The sequence below is a fragment of the Mustela nivalis genome (assembly GCF_964662115.1).
Source record: "Mustela nivalis genome assembly, chromosome: 18".
Taxonomy (NCBI): domain Eukaryota; kingdom Metazoa; phylum Chordata; class Mammalia; order Carnivora; family Mustelidae; genus Mustela; species Mustela nivalis.
Genome location: NC_139037.1, coordinates 44,638,032 through 44,662,447, shown reverse-complemented (window position 1 = coordinate 44,662,447; position 24,416 = coordinate 44,638,032). Strand labels below are relative to the sequence as shown.

The 24,416-nt window shown below is 46.8% G+C and overlaps 2 protein-coding genes across 3 annotated transcripts in view; both read left to right on the top strand.

Moving 5' to 3' along the window:
* The window catches only part of FBXO17 (F-box protein 17), a 99,971-nt gene that overhangs the window by 31,408 nt on the left and 44,147 nt on the right, over positions 1-24,416 (top strand). Inside the window, exon 1 of one of the 2 annotated variants that reach the window (XM_082709151.1) lies at positions 6,869-6,947. The exons of the other annotated variant lie outside the window; for it this stretch is intronic. The gene's annotated coding sequence lies outside the window, so the exon portion shown is untranslated. Of the gene's footprint in view, positions 1-6,868; positions 6,948-24,416 lie in introns of those variants that run through there. 2 annotated transcript variants of the gene reach the window in all.
* On the top strand, positions 1,531-8,227 carry FBXO27 (F-box protein 27). The gene is made up of 6 exons (XM_082709158.1): positions 1,531-1,626; positions 1,844-2,231; positions 2,372-2,483; positions 2,567-2,662; positions 6,812-6,947; positions 7,502-8,227. The coding sequence occupies exons 2-6, from the start codon at positions 1,880-1,882 to the stop codon at positions 7,643-7,645; spliced, it is 840 nt and encodes a 279-aa protein (XP_082565284.1). The 5' UTR covers positions 1,531-1,626; positions 1,844-1,879; the 3' UTR covers positions 7,646-8,227.

Sequence of the window (24,416 nt, the reverse complement as noted above, 5' to 3'; positions counted from 1 at the left end):
GGTGGCTCAGTGGGTTAAACCTCTGCCTTTGGCTCAGGTCATGATCTCAGGGTCCTGGGCTCAAGCCCCGCATCGGGATCTCTGCTTGGCGGGGAGCCTGCTCTCTCTGCCTCCTTGTGATCTCTATCAAGTTAATTAATGAAAAAATAGGTTTAAAAAACTTTTTTGAACTCATATACTCGGGTCATAATGAATTTTCATAACCTCATTATCAAAAAGATTTCTACAGCTGACCTATTACGTGAAAAAGTAATTTTCATTATAGAGGGAAGGGTGTAATGTCTAAGATTTGCTTCCAGTTTTCTGTGGGGAGCAAGTGGGTAGGAGCGGGGATGAAAACCGACTGGCCAGGAGGTAATCCCGGAGCTGGCTACTCCTTACACCGTTCCACTTTTGGACAGGTTTGAAAACGTCCAGAGTATATTGAAAACCTATGTGTTGAAAAGAAATAGGCCACTGTAACAGTCACTCTTTCAGAATTAAGGTCTCCCATCCAGACTGCTTGTGTCTATTCCCCTTCTTAGTCTCTTAGACTCTTCCTCCACAGCTTAATTACCTTCTAACACTATGTAATTTACATGTCATGTCTCCTGTTCATCAGGCCCATACCCATTGTCCTCTGGTTTAACGCTTTAATAATAAAACTGCTCCCTTCTTTCCTGTTTATGGAGAGGTTTTCCTGGGGCTGGCAGATTTTTATTTTTAATTTCCCCAACACGCTGTAATTTGCTTATTATGTCTTCTGTTCATCATCTAAGTTCCGCACCGACATGGATCCACGTCTGGTTTTATTTGCTGATATTTATAATTACATGTGTGGCTTACATTTTGTTTTCACTGGATACAGTTAGTAGAGAGGCAGCCAGGCTGGGTTCAAATCCCAGCTCTGTCACCTACTAGCTGTGTGACCCTGGGCAGTCACTTGGCCGCTGCTGGCCTCCGTTTTCTCATCTGTGAAGGGGGCACATAGCGGTACCCGCCTCAATGGGTTGCCATCCTCACCGGTAGGAAGAAGCTCTGTAAACGGAGATCAGTGTTATTTCTGGTTAGAGCACTTGTTTTTGGAGTCAAGCAGATACGCATTTGGCGCCTACCCCAACTGTTTTCTCCTGTGAAATGGGGTTAATGTTGCCCCATCATAAAGGTGATGGGGATTTTTTGAAGGACTGGACGGGTCTGAGGCCTCCCGCCCGGATACCTGACCAAAATAACTGCAGTCGAAGCGATACGAGGCCTCCCGCCCAGATGCCTGACCAAAATAACGGCAGTCGTTCCTCGCCAGGCGTCTCGCGGGCGGGTGTAGACCGACCCCGGATCCCGGCGGCCCCGCCCCTCCCCGGTCTGCGCGGTCAGGCCCGGTTTGATAGTCCTCCCCCCTCTCCCGGGACTTCTGGCGAGTACACGGAAGGGGCAGGACGGCTGGCTGGGGCCGGGGCGGGGGGGGGGGGGGCTGGGCGATCCGAGGGATGAGAGCGCGGACACTCGCGGACCAGAGGATGGGGTGAGGGGTGGGAATGCGGGCTGTTAAAATGGGAGGGGCTGGCACGTAAAAGGATGGAGGAGGGGAGGAGGACGCCGGGGGACAGGAGAGCGTCTGCGGGCGAGGAGCCCGGACTCTGACCCAAGGTAGGACTGCGGGGCCGGGCCGCCCCGGCGGGAGCGCGCAGCACCGGGCGCACCGGGCTGGCTGGATCCACTGCTGGGAAGGACCGGTTGGGAGGCTGGGGATTTGGGCCCCGGGGCCGGCACCGGGGCGTGGCGGGGCCGGGGCGGGGCCAGCGGCAGCTGCGCGCGCGCCGCGGAGGCTGCGGGCCCTTGCCTCCTTGACCTTACTCTCCCGCAGTCACCGCCGGGCCTGGCGCGGGCTGGGCGGGGGACCATGGGCGCCTCGGCCTCCCGGGGCCGGCCCGCCCGGGTCCCCGCGCCGGAGCCCGAACCCGAGGAGGCGCTGGACCTGAGCCAACTGCCACCGGAGCTGCTCCTGGTGGTGCTGAGCCACGTGCCTCCGCGCACGCTGCTGGGGTGCTGCCGCCGAGTGTGCCGGGGCTGGCGCGCCCTGGTGGACGGCCAGGCCCTGTGGCTGCTCATCCTGGCCCGGGACCACGGCTCCCTGCTGCCGCTCGCCCGCAGCTGCCTGCCCCCTACCCGCGACGGCAGGCCCTGCCTCCTGGGCCGCTTCTGCGAGCGCCGCCCGATCGGACGCAACCTCATCCGCAACCCCTGCGGCCAGGGTGGGGAAGCGCGGGGCTGGGGGTCTGGCCGGCGGGGGAGGGGCGGGGCCATGGGCGGGGCTTCGTTGGAGTAGGTGGGAGGTGGCCGCCGGCGGGTGGGCGGGCGAGGAACTTGGGCACAAGCCTCTTGTATTTAACAGAAGGCCTCCGGAAATGGATGGTGCAGCACGGTGGGGACGGCTGGGTGGTGGAGGTCAACAGGTCTACGGTGCCCGGCGCCCCCTCGCAGACCTGCTTCGTGTCTTCCTTCAGGTGAATGCCCCTACCCCGCAAGGGCCAGGCCCGTTGTGAGGAAGACCTGCCTGTTCTCATTGACCTTACTCCCTCTTTCCTAGCTGGTGTCGCAAAAAGCAGGTGTTGGACCTGGAGGAGGAGGGTTTGTGGCCAGAGCTGCTAGATAGTGGCAAGATTGAGATTTGTGTCTCTGATTGGTGAGTATTATGATAGAAACAGCCCTTTGCTCAGCACTGACCACAGACGCTGTGACCGTTGCATGGGTGACTTCACCGGGGCCGCCTCTAACAGCCCCTTGCAGATAAAGAGGTGAAGCTCAGGGATGTGAATGACTTAACTACTGAACCCCTCTTTCACCCCCAAATGGAGCTGGATTGCAAGATGCCTGATTGGATCCCGTTACAGAGGACTTGGCCCAGCTCAGTCTTGTCTGGGCATGACATGCTCCTTGCTTTAGGAGGATGCAGAGTAGGGTAGTTAGCTAAATTGACATTCTGGAGCCTGACTTGCCAAGTCCCTGGTTCTGCAGCTTTGTGGCTTTGGGCAAGTCTCAGTGTGCCTCGGTTTCCCTATCTTTACAAGATAGCTTTACATGTCAAGCACATAGCGCTTAAGGGTGAACTACTTTAGTTGGGTTTTTTAGGGTTTTGTTTTTTTGTTTTGTTTTCTGAGCCTCCATCCTCTGAGAATGTATATTTCAAGGTGTCAGATTTCCAGCAGTGGAGAGGTTCAGAAAGGGGAGGAGATTAGCTCTGATGGCACAGCAAGGAATTGGTGAGACCTGAAATTAGACTCAGACTCCTCTGCGGAGCATATGCTCTGTAGTGATGGTCTTGAAAGGAGGGTTATGTGTACGGGAAGACTTTACACGGGATACATGACCCAGATCATTTCAAGGGAGGCAATGTCGGATCTTCTGCAGCTGTGTTCCCTGGTTCTAAAATTACCAGCTACACATCACATCTCTGGTGAGATGTATATGATTTATCCTTATCCAGTCCCTCTCTCAGAGTTCCCAGTCTTAGAGAAAAAACAAGCCCCTCACTATGGTGTGTGTCCCCCACCCCCCGATGTAAAGACTACGGGCGAGTTAGGCAAAGTTAACTGCTTGAAATTGCAGCCTTACCAAATTCACTTACACTTTCGTTTTTTGGTTTTTTGGTTTTTTTAAAGATTTTATTTATTTATTTGACAGATTAAGATCACAAGTAGGCAGAGAGGCAGGCAGAGAGAGGAGGAAGCAGGCTCCCTGCTGAACAGAGATCCCGATGTGGGGCTGGATCCCTGGACCCTGGAATCATGACCTGAGCCAAAGGCTTTAACCGTCTGAGCCACCCAGGCGCCCTTTTGTTTTGTTTTTTAGTAGGATCCATGCCCGACGTGGGGCCTGAACTCATGACTCTGAGATTAAGAGTCACATGTTCTTCTGACTGAGCCAGGCAGATGCCCCCAAGTTCCCTTTTTTTTTTTTAAAGATTGATTTATTTATTTGAGAGAGGCTGGGGGCAGGGAGGAGAGACAGATGGTGGGGGAGAGAGAATCCCAAGCAGACTCCCAGCTGAGCGCAGAGCGGGAGGTAGGGCTTAATAACCACAACCCTGCCATCATGTCCTGCCTGAAATCAGGAGTTGGATGCTTACCCAACTGAGCCACCCAGGTGTCCCCAGATTCACTCTTAACTAAAGATCCCCTAACTTACCCACCCTCTGCAAATCCGTCTCATTAGACCATGTGTTTTATAATAAAATTGTTTTTAATTTGTCAGTTATCAAACTACTGTAACATATTTGTGCTGTTTTGGCCAGAGGTGTGCCCTTTGATCGTAACAATCAGTGGTTCCCAAATGTGGCTGCATATTATACAGAATCATTTTTTTTTAAGATTTTATTTACTTATTTGACAGAGATCACAGGCAGGCAGAGAGGCAGGCAGAGAGAGAGAGGAGGAAGCAGGCTCCTCGCTGAGCAGAGAGCCCGATGTGGGGCTCCATCCCAGGACTCAGATCATGACCTGAGAGCTGCAAAGTGAGAGGGCACAGTCCCCAAGACCATCCTCCCTTTGACACGAGCTGCAAGTTTGGGGAATTCAGAAAAACCACCCTCACCTTCTGTAATTCACTGGAAAGACGACTAGAACTTACTGGACTGTCATGTGAATGCAGTTTTGTTTTGTTTTGTTTTATAATATGGGATTAAATTCTAATTAAATTAAATTAAATTCTTAATTTTAATTTTAAATTAAATTCTTAATTCTAAGAAGTAGAATGGTGTGACGTCTCTGAAGGAAGAAACTAAATTTGTATTTTTTTTTGCTTTTTGTTTTTTGGGTTTTTTTTTTAAGATTTTATTTACTTATTTGACAGACAGAGATCACAAGTAGGCAGAGAGTCAGGTAGAGAGAGAGGAAGGGAAGCAGGCTCCCTGCTGAGCAGAGAGCTTGATGTGGGCTCGATCCCAGGACCCTGAGATCATGACCTAAGCTGAAGGCAGAGGCTTCAACCCATGAGCCACCCAGGTGCCCCATGAATACGGTTTATTACAAGAAAAACGTAACAGATCAAAAATGAGCCCAGGGAAGAAGAGCTAGGGCAGCATGGAAGCACAGAACTTTTGTGGTTCGCCTGCCTTGAGGTCAGGATGCAGTCCTGCCCCAGCAACCATGTGACAATATACACGGAATATCGCCGACCTGGGAAGTGCCCCTGAGCTTCATTGCCCAGAGTTTCTGCTGGGGCTTCATCACCTGGTTAATTTCAGACTCCTGGTCAGTTGATACCACCTGACATAGCCTAAGCCACATTGTGGGGTCTTTCTGGAGTGGCCAGCCCCCACCGTGAGACTATCTGGGTGGATATGGCCAGCCCTCACTGGAATCCCGTTGGTAGGCTATCCAGCATGATGCAAGGTCCCCAGGAGAACAGAGAAACTTCCAGCAGCCATAACATTCCCAGGGTCCAGAGAGAACCTTCCATAACCTCTGGACAAGGCGAAAAAAAAATTTTTTAAGATAGAGAATATCTCAATCTTTTTTTTTTTTTTAAGTTTTTATTTATTCATTTGAGAGAGAGAGTGAGAGAGAGATAGAGCATGAGGAGAGAGGTCAGTGGTAGAAGCAGGCTCCCTGTCTAGCAGGGAGCCCGATGTGGGACTCGATCCCGGGACTACAGGAACATGACCTGAGCCGATGGCAGTCGCTTAACCAACTGAGCCACCCAGGCACCATAAATTCTTTACTATACAATACCTTTTCAACATTCCAGATGATTCTAACCTGCAGCCAAGTCTGGGAGCCATTACTGGGTAATAACTCAATCCCTATGAGAAAATGTTAACACTTAGATCTTTATGATCACAGGAAAAAATTTTAATTTCTATTCATATAGAAATATTTTGGTATGTGGTTGGCAGAGCGCAGTATTAGAGGGGCAGTCTTGACCAGTCAGAAGAAATTAAGAATGTGTCGCTATTACATGAGGACAGAATTGTGTGGGAGAGGTAGAGCAGGCATCTAATTCTAAGAAGTAGAATGATGTGATGTCTCTGAAGGAAGAAACTGAATTTGTGTATTTGTTTTGTTTTGAAGATTTTATTTATTTATTTGACAGACAGAGATCACAAGTAGGCAGAGAGGCAGGCAGAGAGGAGGAAGCAGGCTCCCTGCTGAGCAGAGAGCCCAATTCGGGGCTCAATCCCAGAACCCTGGGATCATGATCTGAGCTGAAGGCAGAGGCTTTAATTTACTGAGCCACCCAGGCGCCCCTGAATTTGTGTATATTTATAGCACATTACCCTTGAGTTAAACTTTTAACTCCTTAAAAGTTTAAAAGTTCAAGTTTTGTACATCAGAATTGCACATTTTTTTTTATTTTTTAGAGATCTTATTTTTAAATAATCTCTCTATCCCACACGGGGCTCAAACTCAAAATCCTGAGATTGAGTCACCTGTTCCACCGACTGAGCTGGCCAGGTGCCCCTCCTGTGGTCCTTTTCAATGACTTTTCAATGACTGCTATGAAAGTTTTATTTTATTTTATTTTTTAAGATTTTATTTATTTGACACACAGAGAAATCACAAGTAGGCAGACGGGCAGAGAGAGGGGAAAGCAGGCTCCTTCTAAGCAGAGAGCCCGATGCAGAACTCGATCCCAGGACCCTGGGTTCATGACCTGATCAAAGGCAGAGGCTTAACACACTGAGCCACCCAGGTGCCCCTGAAAGTTGTATTTTAAAATGTCAGCAGGGGCTGGATTTGCATACATGGGAAGGCCATTCTGGGGGAGAGGCAGGCAGACACCCAAAGAGATGAGGTGGGCACGTCCAGCCTTCAAGGCCTCCCTCCTCCCACAGGTGGGGAGCCCGACACGACAGTGGCTGTATGTACCGACTCCTTGTCCAACTTCTAGATGCCAACCAGACTGTGCTGGATAAATTCTCCGCTATGCCCGTTCCCATCCAACAGTGGAACAACAATGTCTGCTTTCAGGTGAATCTCCGGCAGGGACCCGGGGGAGGTGATTGGCCTGGGGAGGTTATCTGTTATTTCTTGGGGTTTCTGTAAGGACGACACCACTGGGGATGCTTCTGGTTCCCGGCTCTTGGGTAGTTGCTTCCGGACAATGGCTGGAGCCGAAGGCCTGGTGTGTGTGTGTGTGTGTGTGTGTGTGCGTGCACATGTGTACGTGTACATCCTGCAGCTGGTGGCTTCATTTAATCCCAGAGCTCCCATGTGGGGTCTCTCTATGAGGGCTGGCCTGGATTTCCTCATGGCATGGCCACCTCAGGGCAGACAGACTCCATTTACTGGTGGCTCAGGATTCCAACAAGAAGGTTCCAGAGAAGCTAACAGAAGCTGCATTGCCTTTTCTGACTTAGTTTTCAAGTCACTTGGTGGTTACGAACAAAACCCGCCCACTCAGACTCCAGGGGACAGGAAATTGGATGAGGAACCATGCGATTCCACTGAGCCAGAAGGCCCCAGGCTCAGCTTTCGAGAAGGCAGCTGTGGCACGACATGCCTGATCTCTTTTCTACCTACAGGTCACCCACGTGTTCTCCAACATCAAGATGGGTGTCCGCTTTGTGTCTTTCGAACACTGGGGCCAGGACACACAGTTCTGGGCTGGTCACTATGGAGCCCGTGTGACCAACTCCAGTGTGGTCGTCCGGGCCCAGCTGTCTTAGTGGAGGGACTGTCCTTGCACAACAACCTGAGTGGTGCCTTCCAGAACTGGGAACCATTGGCCAAGACTTCTCATTAACCAAGGACGTGTACCTCCCTGGCATCCTGGGTACTCCCGGAGGGTTCTGCCAGGACCCCTCTTGAGGTTCTAGAAATTACTAGAAGGAAGTTCTTTCTTCAGAGCTTCCTGCTGCTGTTACAGGGCAGTCCTCTACCCGGAGGCCCTCTCATTCAGCCCCAGTCCCCTCTGCCCTGTCTCCTCTCCTTTCTGCTGTCAGGGGGCTTTATCTGACCCTTTAGAGAAGGCCACTGATCTCAAGTAGACTCTCATCCTTAACGGCTGGGAAAATTCCAGCCACCTTGGGTGGCAAACTTAACCTCCCTCAGCTTCACGGCTGGGACCAGGTCTCACAGCTGTAAGTCAGCTAGCTCAAAAAACGTGTGGAGATCCTCAAGGACCCCTGTGATTGTATGTTGTATAATATTATATTTTATTTTGAAATTTTCTGCAAACATCAAGAGAATAATATATCCACAACAGCTATGTGCCGATCGTACGTAATAAATTTATTATTTTGCCAAAAGTGCCTCAGATCTTTGAAATAGGAAATATAACCTTATTGTCTTGTTTACTACTTGGCTTGAAAGCAACAAATTGTCCTGGTGGATGAGGGGAAGCTACAGAAGAAACTCCCAATAGAAAGCGTTTTAGTAGAAAGAATGAAGAGTGCGAACAGTATCATTTCCCAAGCCTTAAAGAAACCATCAGTTCAGACAAAGATTATCAGACAGTGGGTGTGTGTACACCACATTAGTGACTTTTTTTTTTTTTAAGATTTTATTGTTTATTAGAGAAATAAGAGACACAGCATGAACGGAGGGAAGGGGGCAGAGAGAGAAACAGACTCCTTACCTAGCAGGGAGCCTGACATGGGGCTCGATCCCAGGACCCTGGGATCATGACCTGAGCTGAAGGCAGGTGCTTAACTGAGTGAGCCACCCAGGTGCCCCATCATTTGTGGCTTTCTAGATGGGAGCCAGGATCAGGCTATCCTCACGCCAGTCCAGGGTCATGGCTAACTCATAGCTGGTGGGTCAGTGAGATGTTCTAGGTCATCTTTTCTTTTTTAAAAGATTTTAAAAGTAATCTTTACTCCCCGTGTGGGGCTTGAACTCACAACCCTGAGACCCAAGAGTTGCACGCTCTACCAATGGAACCAGCCTAATGCCCCTGACATGTGCCCTTGCTTTGCTGTATTTCAGGATGAACTGCTCATTGAAGGGGTCAGGCCTTTGGCCTCTTTCTTGCAGTAGAAGGGAAACACAGGCAGAGAAGCAGCCAGACACACCCAGAGGTGGCATGTTTTGCCAGGTTCCTAAAAAAGGAGTTGTGACAGGTTGAAACAGAAGAGTCATGACCAGATGGAGTATGCAGGGCTCTTGTGGGTACTGGTTTGGACAGTTCCGCTCTAGATGGCATTTTTGGGTCAACTGGGGGAATTTGGATATGAGGAATATGGGAAACATCTAGGAAGGAAAAGGTGCAGACCACTGCCTTAAAAAAAATGTAGCTATGTAATTCGATTTTGGCATATTAAAGGTTTTTTTAAGTTAATTTATTTGGCAGACAGAGATCACAAGTAGGCAGAGAGGCAGGCAGAGAGAGAGGAGGAAGCAGGCTTCCCACAGAGCAGAGCCCGATGCGGGGCTCGATCCCAGGACCCTGGGATCATGACCTGAGCCGAAGGCAGAGGCTTCAACCCACTGAGCCACCCAGGCGCCTCTCAATTTTGGCATATGTTATATGGTGTGTGTGTGTGCGCGCACGCCAAAGTTGATGATACCACTTTATGCATGCACATGTACATATGATTACTTATATCCTGGGTGACCTTCTGGATATGCGTGTGTATATAGATATGTATGTATTTATATTCAGAAGAAAAAGAATATTACCTGTAGGGGCACCTGGCGGCTCAGTCTGTAGAGATGTGACTCTTGATGTCAGGGTCATGAGTTCAAGCCCCAGGTTGGGTGTGGAGCTTACTTAAAATAATTTAAAAATATATATATATTAGCTACAGTGTTACAGCGCTAGTGCAATGGTGATCTCTGGTTGTGGTGATTTTGTATTTATTTTGCTTATCTCGTTTTCTGGTGTGTATTGGTGTATAGAAGAGTTAGAAGACAAATACATAGTATCCTCCAGTGCAATTTCCCTCCTCTTCCAGAAAGAACCACATTTCAGAAGCATCTTTGGTGACGGGTTTTCACTTGTTTTATTTGGTTATGGAGAATTCGAAATACATAGAGAAGCAGAGAGATGAGTGTTCTAACCATGTTTCTATTCCCCAGCACCAGTCTTATCAACTTACGGCCCATCCTAAGCCCACATCCCCATTGATTCTCCCCTCTCCCATATTGTTTTTTTTAATATGTTTTTATTTTGAAACAGTCTCAAACATAGCAGAGACTGTATGGGTATGGCACAAAGCTCTTCCCCCCCTGAAACATGTGGTACATTTCCAGCATCACTGCAAAATTCTTTCGTAGGTGTTCTCTACATCTGAGGACATTCTCCTGCATAACTACAATATAACCACCCAAATCACGATGGTCACGTCAATTCAAACTACCCCCAAAGGGCTAAGCTAGGTGGCCCTGCCTTATAAACGCCTATTGAAAAGGCTCTGGGTTGGCTCAGTCGACTAAGCATCTGACTCTTTTTTTTTAAATTTTATTTATTTGACAGAGATCACAGGTAGGCAGAGAGGTAGGCAGGCAGAGAGAGGAAGGGAAGCAGGCTCCCTGCTGAATAGAGAGTCCACTGTGGGGCTCAATCCCAGGACCCTGGGGTCATGATCCGAGTGAAAGGCAGAGGTTTTAACCCACTGAGCCACCCAGGCACCCCAAACATCTGACTCTTGATTTCGGCTCAGGTCATGACCTCAGGGTCATGAGATCGAGCACCACCCTGGGCGTGGAGCCTGTTGAAGAGTCTCTCTCTCCCCCCACCCCTTCCCACCTCTCTTAGAAAGAAAGGAAAAGAAAAAAGGAAGGGAGAAAGGAAAGGAAAGGGAAAGAGGGAGGGAGGAAACAAAGAAGGAAGGAAGGGAGGGAAGAAGGAGAGAGAGAAAGAAAGGCCTGTTTGTTGGGGCACCTGAGTGGCTCAATTGGTTAAGCGTCTGCCTTCGGCTCAGGTCATGATCCCAGGGTCTGGGATTGAGCCCCGTGTCATGCTCCCTGTTCAGCAGGGAACCTGCTTCTCCCTCTCCCTCTGCCTGCCACTCCCCCTGCTTGTGTTCTCTCCCTCTAACAAGTAAATCTTAAAAAAACAACAAAAAAGGCCTGTTTAGGGGTGGTTCAGTCATTAAGCGTCTGCCTTTAGCTCGGGTCATGATCCCAGGGTCCTGGGATCGAGCCCCATGTCGGGCTCCCTGCTCGGCGGGAAGTCTGCTTCTCCCTCTCCCCTGCCTTGTGTTCCCTCTCTCACTGTCTTTCTCTACCTGTCAAATAAATAATAAAATCTTGAGGGAAAAAAAAAAAAGGCCTATTTGCAAGGTGGGCCCTTAGACTGCATCTGGGAACTCGAATTTTGGAAGTGTTCCCACCATTACCTAACTGATATGTGGCTCTTAGACTATTTGTGTGAACAGTATGATTTGTGCTGAATACGTGCTGTCTTTTGGGGGTCTGGAGTTTGGGTACTAGCCAGGCAGAAAGAAGGTGTCTCTAGGACCAACTGCGTGAGTCTCTGATGAGCTTCCCTGGGCATCACACATCTGGGGCTCCACTTTTGTTGCTGGGTCAAGAGTGCATTTGGCAGGACCCCTCTGAGGAGGGGGAGGACCCAAGGAACCTGCATATAACCCTCCAGTGTCTGTATCTTTGTCCCTTATGACCCAGATGTGCATACAACCGCACCCCTGTAGAAAATCCCAGGGGCGAGTACAACTACATCCTGAGTTTTATGAGTCCTTCAGCAAATATCTGAGCATGAGATACTCCTAGGATTATACACACACAAACCCACATAGTGGTGGTAGCGGTGGGACTTCTAGAAGGATCCTGATTCAAATATGGCCACAACATAATTTGGGGGAAAGGAAGAACCGTGAGGGATGACGAGACCCTGGTGCCTGGTGGCCACGGAGTTCCATTATCCATGGTCTGAAACAGCCCAGGTGCTGTCTGTTGGAAGAGGGAAAAGTTAGCTAGGGAATTAAAACAATAGGTCCAACCCTTGGGGACCTGGCTGACTTGGGCAGATGCCAGCTATAGTGAGGAAAATCCTTAAGCCTGGTGATGCCTTTGGTGTTTTCCACTTTAATTCCAGACAGGAGAGGGAAAGGCGCAAACATTCCCCCAAAAGTTAGGGGTCAAAGACAATAAACCTGAGTTTGTAGTGGAGTTTCTCCTCCCACCTTACGCCAGAAAGGGGCCGCATCCCCCAAAGATGGGCTTTAGTTGAACTAAAAAGTTTAAAGGTTTGCCTTGCTCTCTCCTCCAAGGGAGAAGACAGCTGGTTAAATCCATTCCCTGGGGGGATCAAAGCTTTAGATAAACCAGAGTTCTTTGAAAGATGGGGGGGGACCCCATCTCTTCAGTAAGGAGACCACAGAACCCCCACCTAGTCTAGCTGGGATCTCTGAGCAGCCAGCATGTTAGCCCTGTAGATGCCGAATTTACCTTTTTCTTCCCTTTCAAGTAGGCTATCCAGCATGGGACTTGAACTCACCATCCCGAGATTGAGAGCCGTGTGCTGTACCAACTGAGCCAGCCCGGTGCCCCAGTGCTAATTTTACTTCTAGGGATCTGAGTAAACTTGCAATGAGAGGGGCGGGGGGGGGGGGGGAGGGAGAAATTCGTGGTACAACATTATTCAGCAATTATATCTAAAAGAAAAGGGAAGTTTGAAAAATGGCTTTGTATTTGGTGGCCATTTCATCAAGAAGTAGGATTAAAAAAACCAGTGATCAATGTATATGTATACATGTAATACATGTAATACACACACACACACACACACACACACACAAGTGTGTGTGTGTGTGTGTGTGTATCTTGGTTTTTTTTCTGTATATTACCACATGTTGAGAGCTTAAAAGACGTTTTTGGGACACCTGGGTGGCTCAATCAGTTAAGCATCTGGCTTAGGCTTAGGTCATGATACCAGGGACTTACCATGGAGTCCTGTGCATTGGGGAGTCTGCTTCTTCCTCTGCCCTTACCCCCAATTTGTGATAACTCTCTTTCTCTCTCAAAGAAATAAATTAAATAAAAATCTTAAAACAGGGACACCTGGGTGGCTCAGTTGGTTAAGCAGCTGCCTTCGGCTCAGGTCATGATCCCAGCATCCTGGGATCGAGTCCCACATCGGGCTCCTTGCTCGGCAGGGAGTCTGCTTCTCCCTCTGCCTCTGCCTGCCATTCTGTCTGCCTGTGTTCACGCTCTCTCTCTGACAAATAAATTAAAAAAAAAAAAAAAATCTTAAAACAAAACAAAACTTTTGGCCAGGGAGGCACTGTGCCTTTTTTAGGTTGTTTTCTTTCACTTAGTAATATGCAGTTTTGGAGGGTGCCTGGGTGGTTCAACGGGTTGGGCCTCTGTCTTCAGCTCAGGTCATGATCTCAGGGTCCTGGGATGGAGCCCTGCATCGGATTCTCTGCTCAGCAGGGAGTCTGCCCCCCCCCCCCCGCCTGCCTCTCTGCCTACTTGTGATTTCTCACTCTGTCAAACAAATAAAATCTTTTTTTTTTAAATGTGCTTTTGGTTCACCCATGTCTTTTCTTGGCCTGATAGCTCATTTCTTTTTAGCCCTACATAATATTTCATTGTCTGGATGGACCACAGTTTACTTAACCAGGAGGTGAATCCTTGATTGATTGCTTCCAAGTTTAAGGAGTTATGAGTAAGGCCTCTATAAAACATCCGTGTGCAAGTTTTTGTGTGTGGACAGAAGTTTTCAACTCTCTGGGGTAAATGCCAAGAGGCTTGATAACAGGATTATAGGGTAAGAGCATGTTTAATTTTGTCAGAGATTACCTTCCAAAGTGGCTAGACCCTGATGTGCATTCCCACCAGCAACAAATGGGAGTTCCTGTTCCTCCACACCCTAGACAGCATGTGGCGTTGTCAGTGTTCTGGATTTGGGCTGTTCTTTTTTTTTTTTTTTTTAAGATTATATTCATTTATTTGACAGAGATCACAAGTAGGCAGAGAGGGAGGCAGAGAGAGAGAGGAGGAGGAAGCAGGCTCCCTGCTGAGCAGAGAGCCTGATGAGGGGGCTCGATCCCAGGACCCTGAGAACATGACCTGAGCCGAAGGCAGAGGCTTTAACCCACTGAGCCACCCAGGTGCCCCTCAATTTGGGATGTTCTGATAGGTGTGTAGTTGGAAGCCCTTTTTGCTCACGGGTCCTGTCCCCATGCTTTAATCAAACTACCTTTTTTGCACCAATAATAATAATAGGTGTGTATTAGTAGCCCATTGTTGCTTGAATTTGCATTTCCCCAATGACATACGATGTCAAGCATCTTAGATACTTATCTGCCATCTGTATATCTTCTCTTGTTCATTTTTGAATCAGATTGTTCATTTTTCTCATTGAGATTGAAGAATTCCGTATATATTTTGGATGGCAGTTGTTGATCAGAAATGTCTTTCACAAATATTATTTTCCCAGTCCGTGGCTTGGCTTCTCACTCTCCTGAAGGAGTATGTACCTTCCCTTTGAGCAAGGCCATCTAAGCTTTAAGACTGATAAGGAAAAAAGGACTTAGGAAAGCATTTCTCATCCTCTGGACTTGGAACCAGATCTTCCGGTTCTCCCACACAGCTATGCTGCTGCGGAAGAGAAGCCTCTGGCTTTTCTGGATTCGGGCATTTGCAGCTCCGAATTGCCCAGACCTGACTCTAAGCCAAAACCTGATATGGTCTGCGGGGGACTGTTTCGTTCACAGCACAAACTGCTCAGTGAACAGAGCTTCACTCTGGGACGTTGGCAGGTGTAAAACAGCCCTCTGTGGGACCCTGAACTGCGTGCGGTACGGACGCTGGCTGGACCACCTGGGTCACATAAGAATGCCCACAGGAAAAGGCTGCTTTCAGATAGAACCATCTAAAATAAAGCTACTGCTCAGCTCTCTATTTCTGATGTAGATCCTAACATCCAATGCAGTTCTATCTTGTGACTGCTGCCGAGAGCTGCAAGCTGGGGGAGGGCTCATCACAGGGACTGTGACCCCCTTTGGGCACTTCTAACACATTGGACTCTGGATCAGTCTGGGTGGATGTTGCACAGCTGTTGCCTTGTATTCTGTTTTCCCAATTAGTGGCAGTTTACAACAAGGACTCATAGTCTGACTCTACTTCTGTGGTCTTTCCCCTGATACCTGCCCCTCAGGAAGGCTGCTTGATTACTAAATACCACAGGTTCTTAGAACAGGCTTGATCTTCTCCAGGCTGCTTACTGGATAAATGATCAGGACAAAAGGGGTAGGGGCTATATAAAATGATTTGAAAATTGTTGAATATTCAGGTTTTCATCTTGACCAATTCCTGGATATGGTGTGTCTTTCTCTCTGTCACTCTCTTAAGATTTTATTTATTAATTTGACAGAGTGCAAGCAAAGAGAGCTGCAGGAAGAAGGAGGCAGAGGAGAGGGAAAAGCAGACCCCTTGCTGAGCAGGGAGCCCGATGTGGGGCTCGATCCCAGGACCCTGAGATCATGACCTGAGCCGAAGGCAGATGCTTAACCAACTGAGCCACCCAGGTGCCCCATGGTGTGTCTTTCTCATTAACTTCTATAAAAATGTTTTTCTCTTGAAAAAAAGCAGAGGAAACACTAGAGAATCCCTTACTGCAGTGATAGAAGAACTAAAATCTTGTCAGGTCCAAATTAAAAATGCCTCAACCAAGATGCAAACCCAGATGGATGCCATAAAAACCTTTTTCTGTGAAAATGCTTTTGTCCCTTATTGCATTTAACCCTTCTGGATGAAAAGTTTGAATGAGAATTTAAAAATAATCACTTTTTGGCTTTTTGGCTAAGATCAAGTGTGGAGAATTTTTAAATAATTTGGAATTTGAAAGTGCGTGCGTACACACACACACACACACACATACACACAAACTATTAGACCTAATGATTTAATAACTCAATTCAGGAAAGTTACAGGGTACAAGATCAATATAAAATTTCATTTGAGGGGCGCCTGGGTGGCTCAGTGGGTTAAAGCCTCTGCTTTCAGCTCAGGTCATGATCCCAAGGTCCTGGGATCGAGCCCCACATCGGGCTCTCTGCTCAGCAGGGAGCCTGCTTCCTCCTCTCTCTGACTGCCTCTCTGCCTACTTGTAATCTCTGTCTGTCAAATAAGTAAATAAAAGCTTTTAAAAAAAATTTTTTTTCACTTGAAAAAAAATTTTTTTTGCCACAGATGGCTTTTATTCTTTTTTTTTTTAAAGATTTTATTTATTTATTTGATAGACAGAGACCACAAGTGGGCAGAGAGGCAGGCAGAGACAGAGAGAGGGGGAAGCAGGTTCCCTGCTAAGCAGAGAGCCCAATGCGGGGCTCGATCCCAGGACCCTGGGATCATGACCCGAGCCGAAGGCAGAGGCTTTAACCCACTGAGCCACCCAGGCGCCCCCTTTTATTCTTTTTTTAAAAGATTTTATTATTTGTCAGAAAGAGAGAGAGTGAGCAAGTGCACAAGCAGGCAGAGTGGCAGGCAGAGGCAGAGAGAGAAGCAGGCTCCCCACTGAGCAAGGAGCCCGATGCGGGACTTGGTCCCAGGACCCTGGGATCGTGACCTGAGCTGAAGGCAGCAGCTTAACTGACAGAGTCACCCAGGCTTCCCTTCACATGAATTTTTATATGTTACCAATGATCATCTGAAAACAAAATTAAGAAAATAATTCTATTTACCATAGCATCAAAATGAATAAAATACATAGAAATAAGTTTAACCAAGGAAGTGAAAGACGTGTACACTGAAAACTACCAAACATTCCAGACAGAAATTAAAGAAGACATAAATAAATGGAAAGATACCCCAGGTTCACTGATTGGAAGACAATATTGTTAAGATGACAATACTCTCCAAACTGATCTACAGATTCAATATAATCCCTATCAAAATTCCAGCTACCCCTTTTTGCAGAAATGGACAGGGTTATCCTAGAATTCATATGGAATTGCAGGGGGTCCCAATTGCAAAAGTAATCTTTAAAAAGAATAAAATTATAGGATTCACACTTTCAAGTTTCAAGACAGTGCAAAGCTACAGTAATCAAAACAGGGTGATAAGGATAGACATATAGATAAATGGGATAAAATTGAGAGTCCAAAAAAACCTCATCTTCAGTCAGTTGATTTCCTACAAGGGTATCAATACCATCCAATGGGAAGAGAATTGCTTTTTCAGCAAGTGGTGTGGGACAACTGAATGACTGTGTAAAAGAATGAAATCGAATCCTTACCTCACACCATATACAAAAATCAACTTGCAGTGGATCAAAGACAAATCTAAGAGCCAAAACTATAAAGTTCTTAGAAGAAAATAGAGGAGACAATCTTTTTCACCTTGGATTTGGCGATTGATTCTTAGATATGGCACCAAAAGCACAAGCCACAGAAGGGAAAAGCTAGATAAATTGGACTTCCTCCAAGTTAAAAACTGATGTGCATCAAAGGACACCATCAAGGGCGCCTGGGTGGCTCAGTGGGTTAAAGCCTCTGCCTTCAGCTCAGGTCATGATCCCAGGGTCCTGGGATTGAGTTCCGCATCCGGCCATCTGCTCAGCAGGGAGCCTGCTTCTCCATCTCTCTCTGCCTACCTCTCTGCCTACTTGTGATCTCTGTCAAATAAATAAATAAAATCTTAAAAAAAAAAAAAAGGACACCATCAAGAACGTGAAAAGACAACCTACAGAATGGAAAAGAATATTTGCAAACCGTTATCTGATAAAAGCCTACTATCCAGAATATAGAAAGAACTCTCACACTCAACCAGGAAAAAATAGACCAGTTTTTAAATGGGCAAAGGATACGAATAGATACTCCTGCAAAGAAGATGTACAAGTGGTTGATAAATATACGGAAATATGTTCATCATCATTAGTCATTAAAGAAATGCAAATCAAAACCACAATGAGACACCACTTTACACCCACTAAGATGACTATGAGCAAAAGCATGGAAAATAACAAATGTTGGTGGTGATGTGAAAAATTGGAACCTCAGGCACTGTGGGTCTGTGGGCATGTGAAATGGTGCAGCTGCTTTGGAAAGAGTTCTCCCAAAAGTTAAACAGAATTACCATATGACCTGGCGATTTCATTCCTACACGTATACCTAGGAGCCTTGAAAATGTGTTTACCCAAAAACTTGCACGTGAATGTTCAGAGCAGCCTTATTTATAATAGCTAAGAAGTGGAAGCAACCCAAATGTGTATCAAGTGATGAACAGATAAACCAAATGAAATATATCCATAACATGGAATATTATTCAACCAGAAAAAGGATTGGAGGTGGGGAGGAATGAGATACAGAGCCACTCTATAACATGAACCCACCTTGAAAAGCTTATGCTCAACGAAAGAAAGCAACGTATGATATGATTCCATTTCCATAAAATGCCCAGAATAGTAAAATCCATAGGGAAAGAAAATAGACTAGTGGTTGCCAGGGGATGGGGGTGGGGGCGGTGGCCGGGAGAGTGCTTATTGGTAGTTTCTTTATGGAGGGATGAAATGTTCTGGAACAATATGGTGAAGATGCTTGTACAATGCTGTGAGTATACCCAAAGCCACTGAACTGCACATTTTTAAAGATTTTATTTATCTATTTGAAAGAGAGAGAGGCTGAGAGAGGGAGAGAGAAGGAGCAGGGAGGAGGGAGAGGGACAAGCAGACTCCTGGCTGAGCAGGGAGCCTGGTGCTCCCTGGTCCCTCCATCCCAGGACCCCAGTATCACCACCTGAGCCGAAGGCAGTCGCATAACCCACTGAGCCACCCAGGCGCCACTGAATTGAACATTTTTTAAAAAAGATTTTATTTATTTATTTGACAGATAGAGATCACAAGTAGGTAGAGAGGCAGGCAGAGAGCGAGGAGGAAGCAGGCTCCCAGCTGAGCAGAGAGCCTGATGCGGGGCTCGATCCCAGCGCCCCGGGATCATGACCTGAGCTGAAGGCAGAGGCTTTAACCCACTGAGCCACCCGGGAGCCCTGAATTGAACATTTATAAAGATTTTTTATTTTATTTATTTGACACAGAGAGAGATCACAAGTAGGCAGAAAGGCAGGCAGAGAGAGAGGGGGAAGCAGGCTCCCCGACAAGCAGAGAGCCTGATGCGGGGCTCAATCCCAGGACCCTGAGATCATGACCTGAGCCGAAGGCAGAGGCTTTAACCCACTGAGCCACACAGGCACCTCACAATTGAACATTTTTAAATGGCTAACATAGAGTACAAAGTATTAAGTGAATTTTACCTCCATTAAAAAACAAAAAAGTTCAGGGGAAGAAATGTAAAGTGATGATAACCAAATGAGCCACACTGATGTTGTAACAAAAAAGGAAAAACACAAGCTTGGCCCCTGAGGAGGTACCAGAGTTGGGGGAGAGACATAGGTGGTCTGCATTTTTCAGAACTGCTCCCAGAATCAGAAGCGTTGCTGGCCTCCCCAGCTGAAAACACCAGAGGGTTGCCCACTGGTTTATGTTACTTTCCTTCTGGAATTTTGTTTCATGCTAGGAATTAGGTACATGCTACATTCAGCACAAGACACATTGTTAGGGAACGGTGGGGACACCTCCAGAAGCCAAATTTCTAGATGCCAGTCAAGGGTCAACCTTGCAAGAAACCCTTCTAAAGATAGAAGACTTGGGGTGCCTGGGTGGCTCAGTGGGTTAGGTGTTTGACTCTTGGTTTCAGCTTACGTCATGATCTCAGGGTCACGATCTCAGGGTTGTGAGATCGAGCCCCACATCAGACTCCACGCTCAACACGGAGTCTGCTTGAGATCCTTTCCCCTCCCTCTCCTTCTGCCTCTGCCCCTCCCCCTGCTTATGCTTGCACTCTCTTGCTCTCTCAGTCGCTCTCTCAAATAAATTAAAAATACTTATTAAATCTTTAAAATTAAACAAGTAAATAAAATAAAGACTGAAGCCCCAGACCTGCTATGGTCTTTTCCTCAGAGTTCCCCATTCAGTTCTTTGTAGCCAAGCCCCCGAACTTTTTTGAGTTACCCTTCTAAAATACACGGAACCTCCTTTTTTATCTCTCTGACTCCGCAGTCCAACCCTCTCTCCCCCACTGAAAGGCTGTGACCTCGAAGCCATCGGTATCAGTAATCTGGGTGTGAGGCCAGCATCTTCCATATGAAGTTTGCAGCAGGATAGCCTTCCGCTGTCTCCTGGAGACACTGTACCAAAGCTTTAGCGAACAGATCTGAATGGCAGGAGTACACGGCGTTCTGCAAAAAGCAGAAAAGGGCAGACTCCACACTAACACTGAGCTATAGGCTCAGGTGAACAGTCACCTGCTAACCTCATTATCAAACAAGAGAGCTCTACAATCCTTTTTCCCTCCTGATGTAATAAAAGTCACCGGCTTCTCATCCTGCCGTAGCTGGTCTCTGCCACCGGCAGCACCTCTTAGACTTTTATTTTTCACATCAGCACCCCACTTCTGGTATCAATTTCTATATTAAGTCAGATGCAGACCAGGTTGTTGTAAGAGCCTCTAAAACACAGGACCCCAAGCGACATGGAAGCTCATCCCCCATCTAATATTTTATAGGCTGGTGGGCAGTCCAGGAAAAGGAGATGGCTCTGATCCTTGATCTGTCCATTTTACCATCTTGGGCATATGCCCTATTTCCTAGGGGCACCTGGGTGGCTCAGTCAGTTAAGCAGAGGATTCTTGTCTTCGACTCAGGTCATGATCTCAGGGTGGTGAGATCGAGCCCTGCATGGGGCTTCACACTCAGTGGGGTGTCTACCCAAGAGTCTCTCTCTTCCTCTCCTTTTGTCCTCCCCAACCCCTCCCTCTCTCTCTCTCTAAAAAAAAAATAATAATAATAAATTGGAACTGCTACTTCCCATCCATTGGGGAGGAAGAAGAGGGGAAGTATAGGAGATTGGCTTTGCTTTTAAGGAGATGAACTAGAAATTGCACACAGTATCTCTCTTTACATCCCGTTGGCCTGAACTTAGTCACGTGGCACATCTAGATGCAGAGGAGGCTGGGAAATGTAGTCTGTGGCTGGGTAGCCAACTCAGACTCGAGGGTTTTTATTTCTAAAAGGGAAAATGGATTTTGAGAGACCTGATGAATTTAGCAGTCTCTCTCATGGACAGTGTGTATTAACTTAACTACTCAATGTCCTCCAGTGTCCCTTTCCTCCATATCTCTGGTTACAAGTTTTCCTGGTATAAAAAACACATTTCCAAACTTTCCTTGTAGCCAAGTATGGTCATGTGACAAAGTTCCAGCTAATGCAATGTAAGGGAAAGTGATGTGTGCAACTTCTGACACGGTTGGGGAAGCATGCCCTTTCCATCTCCTCTTTAACATTCCTGCTTCTGGGAAGGTAGATGTGACAGCTGGAGCTACATCGTGGGCCATGAGGACGAGAGCCACATCCTAAGGTTGGTAGAATGAGAAGCCGGGAGCAGCCTAGACCTTAGATAATGGTGGAGCCACTATGCCCAACTGAACAGCCCACAACAGAATTTTACCCAAGAGAGAAATAAACTTGTATCTTATTTAAATTACCATGATTTTGAGTATCTATAACAGCCAGCCAAAACTTCACAAATCTTCACAGCCTAATTTTCATAGAGAATGCCATAATTCCTGGACCTTTTGCAACTTACTTTTTTTTTTTCATTCAGCTTACATTTTGTACACATATCCCTATTGCTTTATGTATATCTGATTTTTTTTTCTTTTTGCACAGTTTCTTCAGAAGTCATTTCCCTGAAACTTTTTATTTTATTGTGGCAAAATAAACAGAACATAAAATTTCCATTTTTAACTCTTTTTTTTTCTTAGTAATCTGTACACCCAACATGGGCTCAAACTTAACCCTGAGATCAAGAGTTGCGCGCTCTACGACTGAGTCGCCCTTTAACCATTTTTGAGTGTACAATTCAGTGGCGTTAAGTACATTCACAATGTTGGAGAAGTACCACTATCCTTTCCAGCACTTTTTCATCATCCCAAACATTTACATTTAAGTAAGTAATTAATTAATTTAATGTACCCATTAAACAATAGCTTCTCCGACCTCCTCCCCAACAGCCTCTCTTCTCTACCTTCTCTCTATGTAAATTTGCCTATTCTGGGCTCCTCATATAAGTAGAATCTGACAATAGCTGTCTTTTTGTGCCTTTCTAAATCATTCACCTTAACTACTGTATGACTTAGTATCTGTCTCCTTGTTTAGGTCACCTCTGTCATCCTTTAATTAGGTCTCATCATTTATTCCAAAATGAGCTCAGACATCCTTTCCTGGCATTTGATGCATCTTACTTTTTTGTTGTATAAGAGAATGGACTCTTTTCTTACGAATTATACTTTCTAATTGGTCATTGCCTTTATTATCAGAGTGCTTTTTTTTTTTTTTTTTTTTTTTGAAGGTTGGTCTTACATCTAGCTGACTTGCTAAAATTTCCTCTTGGATCTTTGCAGGGAATTTTTCTAATTAACTTTGGTATTTCTTTTTTTTTTAATTTTTTAAAGATTTTTATTTATTTATTTGACAGAGAGAGATCACAAGCAGGCAGAGAGGCAGGCAGAGAGGAAGGGAAGCAGGCCCCCTGCTGAGCAGAGAGCCCCATGCGGGGCTCAATCCCAGGACCCCGAGATCATGACCTGAGCCGAAGGCAGTGGCTTAACCCACTGAGCCACCCAGGTGCCCCAACTTTGGTATTTCTTATAGGCAGTCTCCTTATATCAGGTTGATGATTCCCCTTTCTCTCTAGTTGGGTCACAAAAGTTTTATTATAAATGAGAGTTGAATTTCATCCAATGTTTCTCCTCCTGTAATTTGTTAATATGGCATATTACATGAATAGATTTTCTTTTTTTTAAGATTTTTATTTAGTTATGACTACATTAATAGATTTTCTTAAATTTTTATTGTGGAGGGGTGCCTGGGTGGCTCAGTGGGTTAATCATCTGCCTTTGGCTCAGGTTATGATCCCAGGGTCCTGGGATCGAGCCCTGCAGCGGGCTCTCTGCTCAGTGGGGAGTCTGCTTCCTCCTCTCTCTCTCTCTGCCTGCCTCTCCTCCTACTTGTGATTGCTCTCTGTCAAATAAATAAATAAAAATAAAAAAATTTTTTTAAACTTTTTCTTTAAAAAAAATTTTTTTTTTAAATTGTGGAGCGGAGCCTGCCTGTCTGGCTCAGTCAGTAGAGCATGTGATTCTTGATCTTGGGGTTTTAAGTTCAAGCCCCATACTGGGTGTAGAGGTTACATTAAAAAAAAAAAAAAAAAAAGCCCTTTAAAATTTTTTATTGTGGAGGGGAGCCTGGGTGGCTCAGTCAGTTAAGTAGCTGCCTTCAGCTGGGTCATGATCCCACATTCTGGGATTGAGCCCCATGTCTGGCTCCCTGCTCAGTGGGGAGTCTGCTCATCCCTCTCCCTCTGTTCCCCGCCGGAACGAGTGCGCTCTCTGTCTCTCTCAAAGAAATAAATAAAATATTTTTAAACAAATGTTTATTATGAGGAAGTCTGGGTGGCTCAGTCAGTTAAGCGTCTGCCTTCAGCTCGGGTTGTGATTCCAGGGTCCTGGGATCAAGTCCCACATCGGACTCCTTGCTCGGCAGGGAGCCTGCTATTACCCCTGCTTGTGCTCTCTCTCTCTCTCTCTCTGACAAATAAATAAATAAAACCTTTTTTTAAAAAAAGGTTTATTGTGGAATTGTTCGCACCTATTGATATTAGGTAGAAAAGTGGAGTGGAGTGGACCCTCTAATATACAGCCCAGATCTCCTCTTCAGGGTGGAGGCATTCTTTCCACGACTGCTAGTGGCTCATGGCACATGGCTTCCAGCTGTGCCTCTGTCTGGGAAAGACCGTCAGCAGTAGAGAACCATCTTGCTCAAGCTCATGCTTCTTTCCGAGGGGCAGCCCACGTTCTGCGTCTGGGCAGTAAGAGGGACAAAAACCTGACTCCATGCCTCAGCGAGGAACAACCCAGAAGGGCCATTCCAGTTCCAGGTTCCCCATCAGATGGACTGAGACCCTAGATGTGACCGTATCAGCTTCTCCCAGCACCAGCCCTGCCCCCTCTCTTCCTCACAGACGTGTCCTAGAGCACTCCCCGCTAACCGTCCTCTCTGGCTGCAGATCCCAGCTCGGAGTCTGTCTCCTGGGAAACCCTACCAGTCAATGACTGCATGTATGTATGTGTGTTTACTTCTAAACAAACATAAGGGGCATCTGAGTGGCTGAGTCCTTTAAGCGTCTGCCTTGGGCTCTGGTCATGATCCCAGGGTCCTGGGTTCGAGTCTGGGTGGGGCTCCCTGCTCAGTGGGGTGTCTCCCTCTCGCTCTCCCTCTCCCACTGCCAAGCATCTTCCGATCCTTTCCTACTCTTCCTCAGGTCTGCCTTGTCTCCCCATCATTCATCCAACGGGCTCACAGGGTGCTCCTGAAGCCCCCTCCGGTGGCCAGCCAAAATCAGTAATGACAGAGCGATGCCGGACTGTGGCATTAGTAAAGAATGCTGCTGTCGCCCAGGTCCTAACACAGCAG

Bases quoted from the DNA above. Each gene is read 5' to 3' on its own strand.
- FBXO27 (XM_082709158.1), top strand. From the start codon at position 1,880: ATGGGCGCCTCGGCCTCCCGGGGCCGGCCCGCCCGGGTCCCCGCGCCG. The intron at 2,484-2,566 runs GTGAATGCCCCT...CCTCTTTCCTAG, and splicing joins TGCTTCGTGTCTTCCTTCAG to CTGGTGTCGCAAAAAGCAGG. The intron at 6,948-7,501 runs GTGAATCTCCGG...TTCTACCTACAG, and splicing joins ACAACAATGTCTGCTTTCAG to GTCACCCACGTGTTCTCCAA.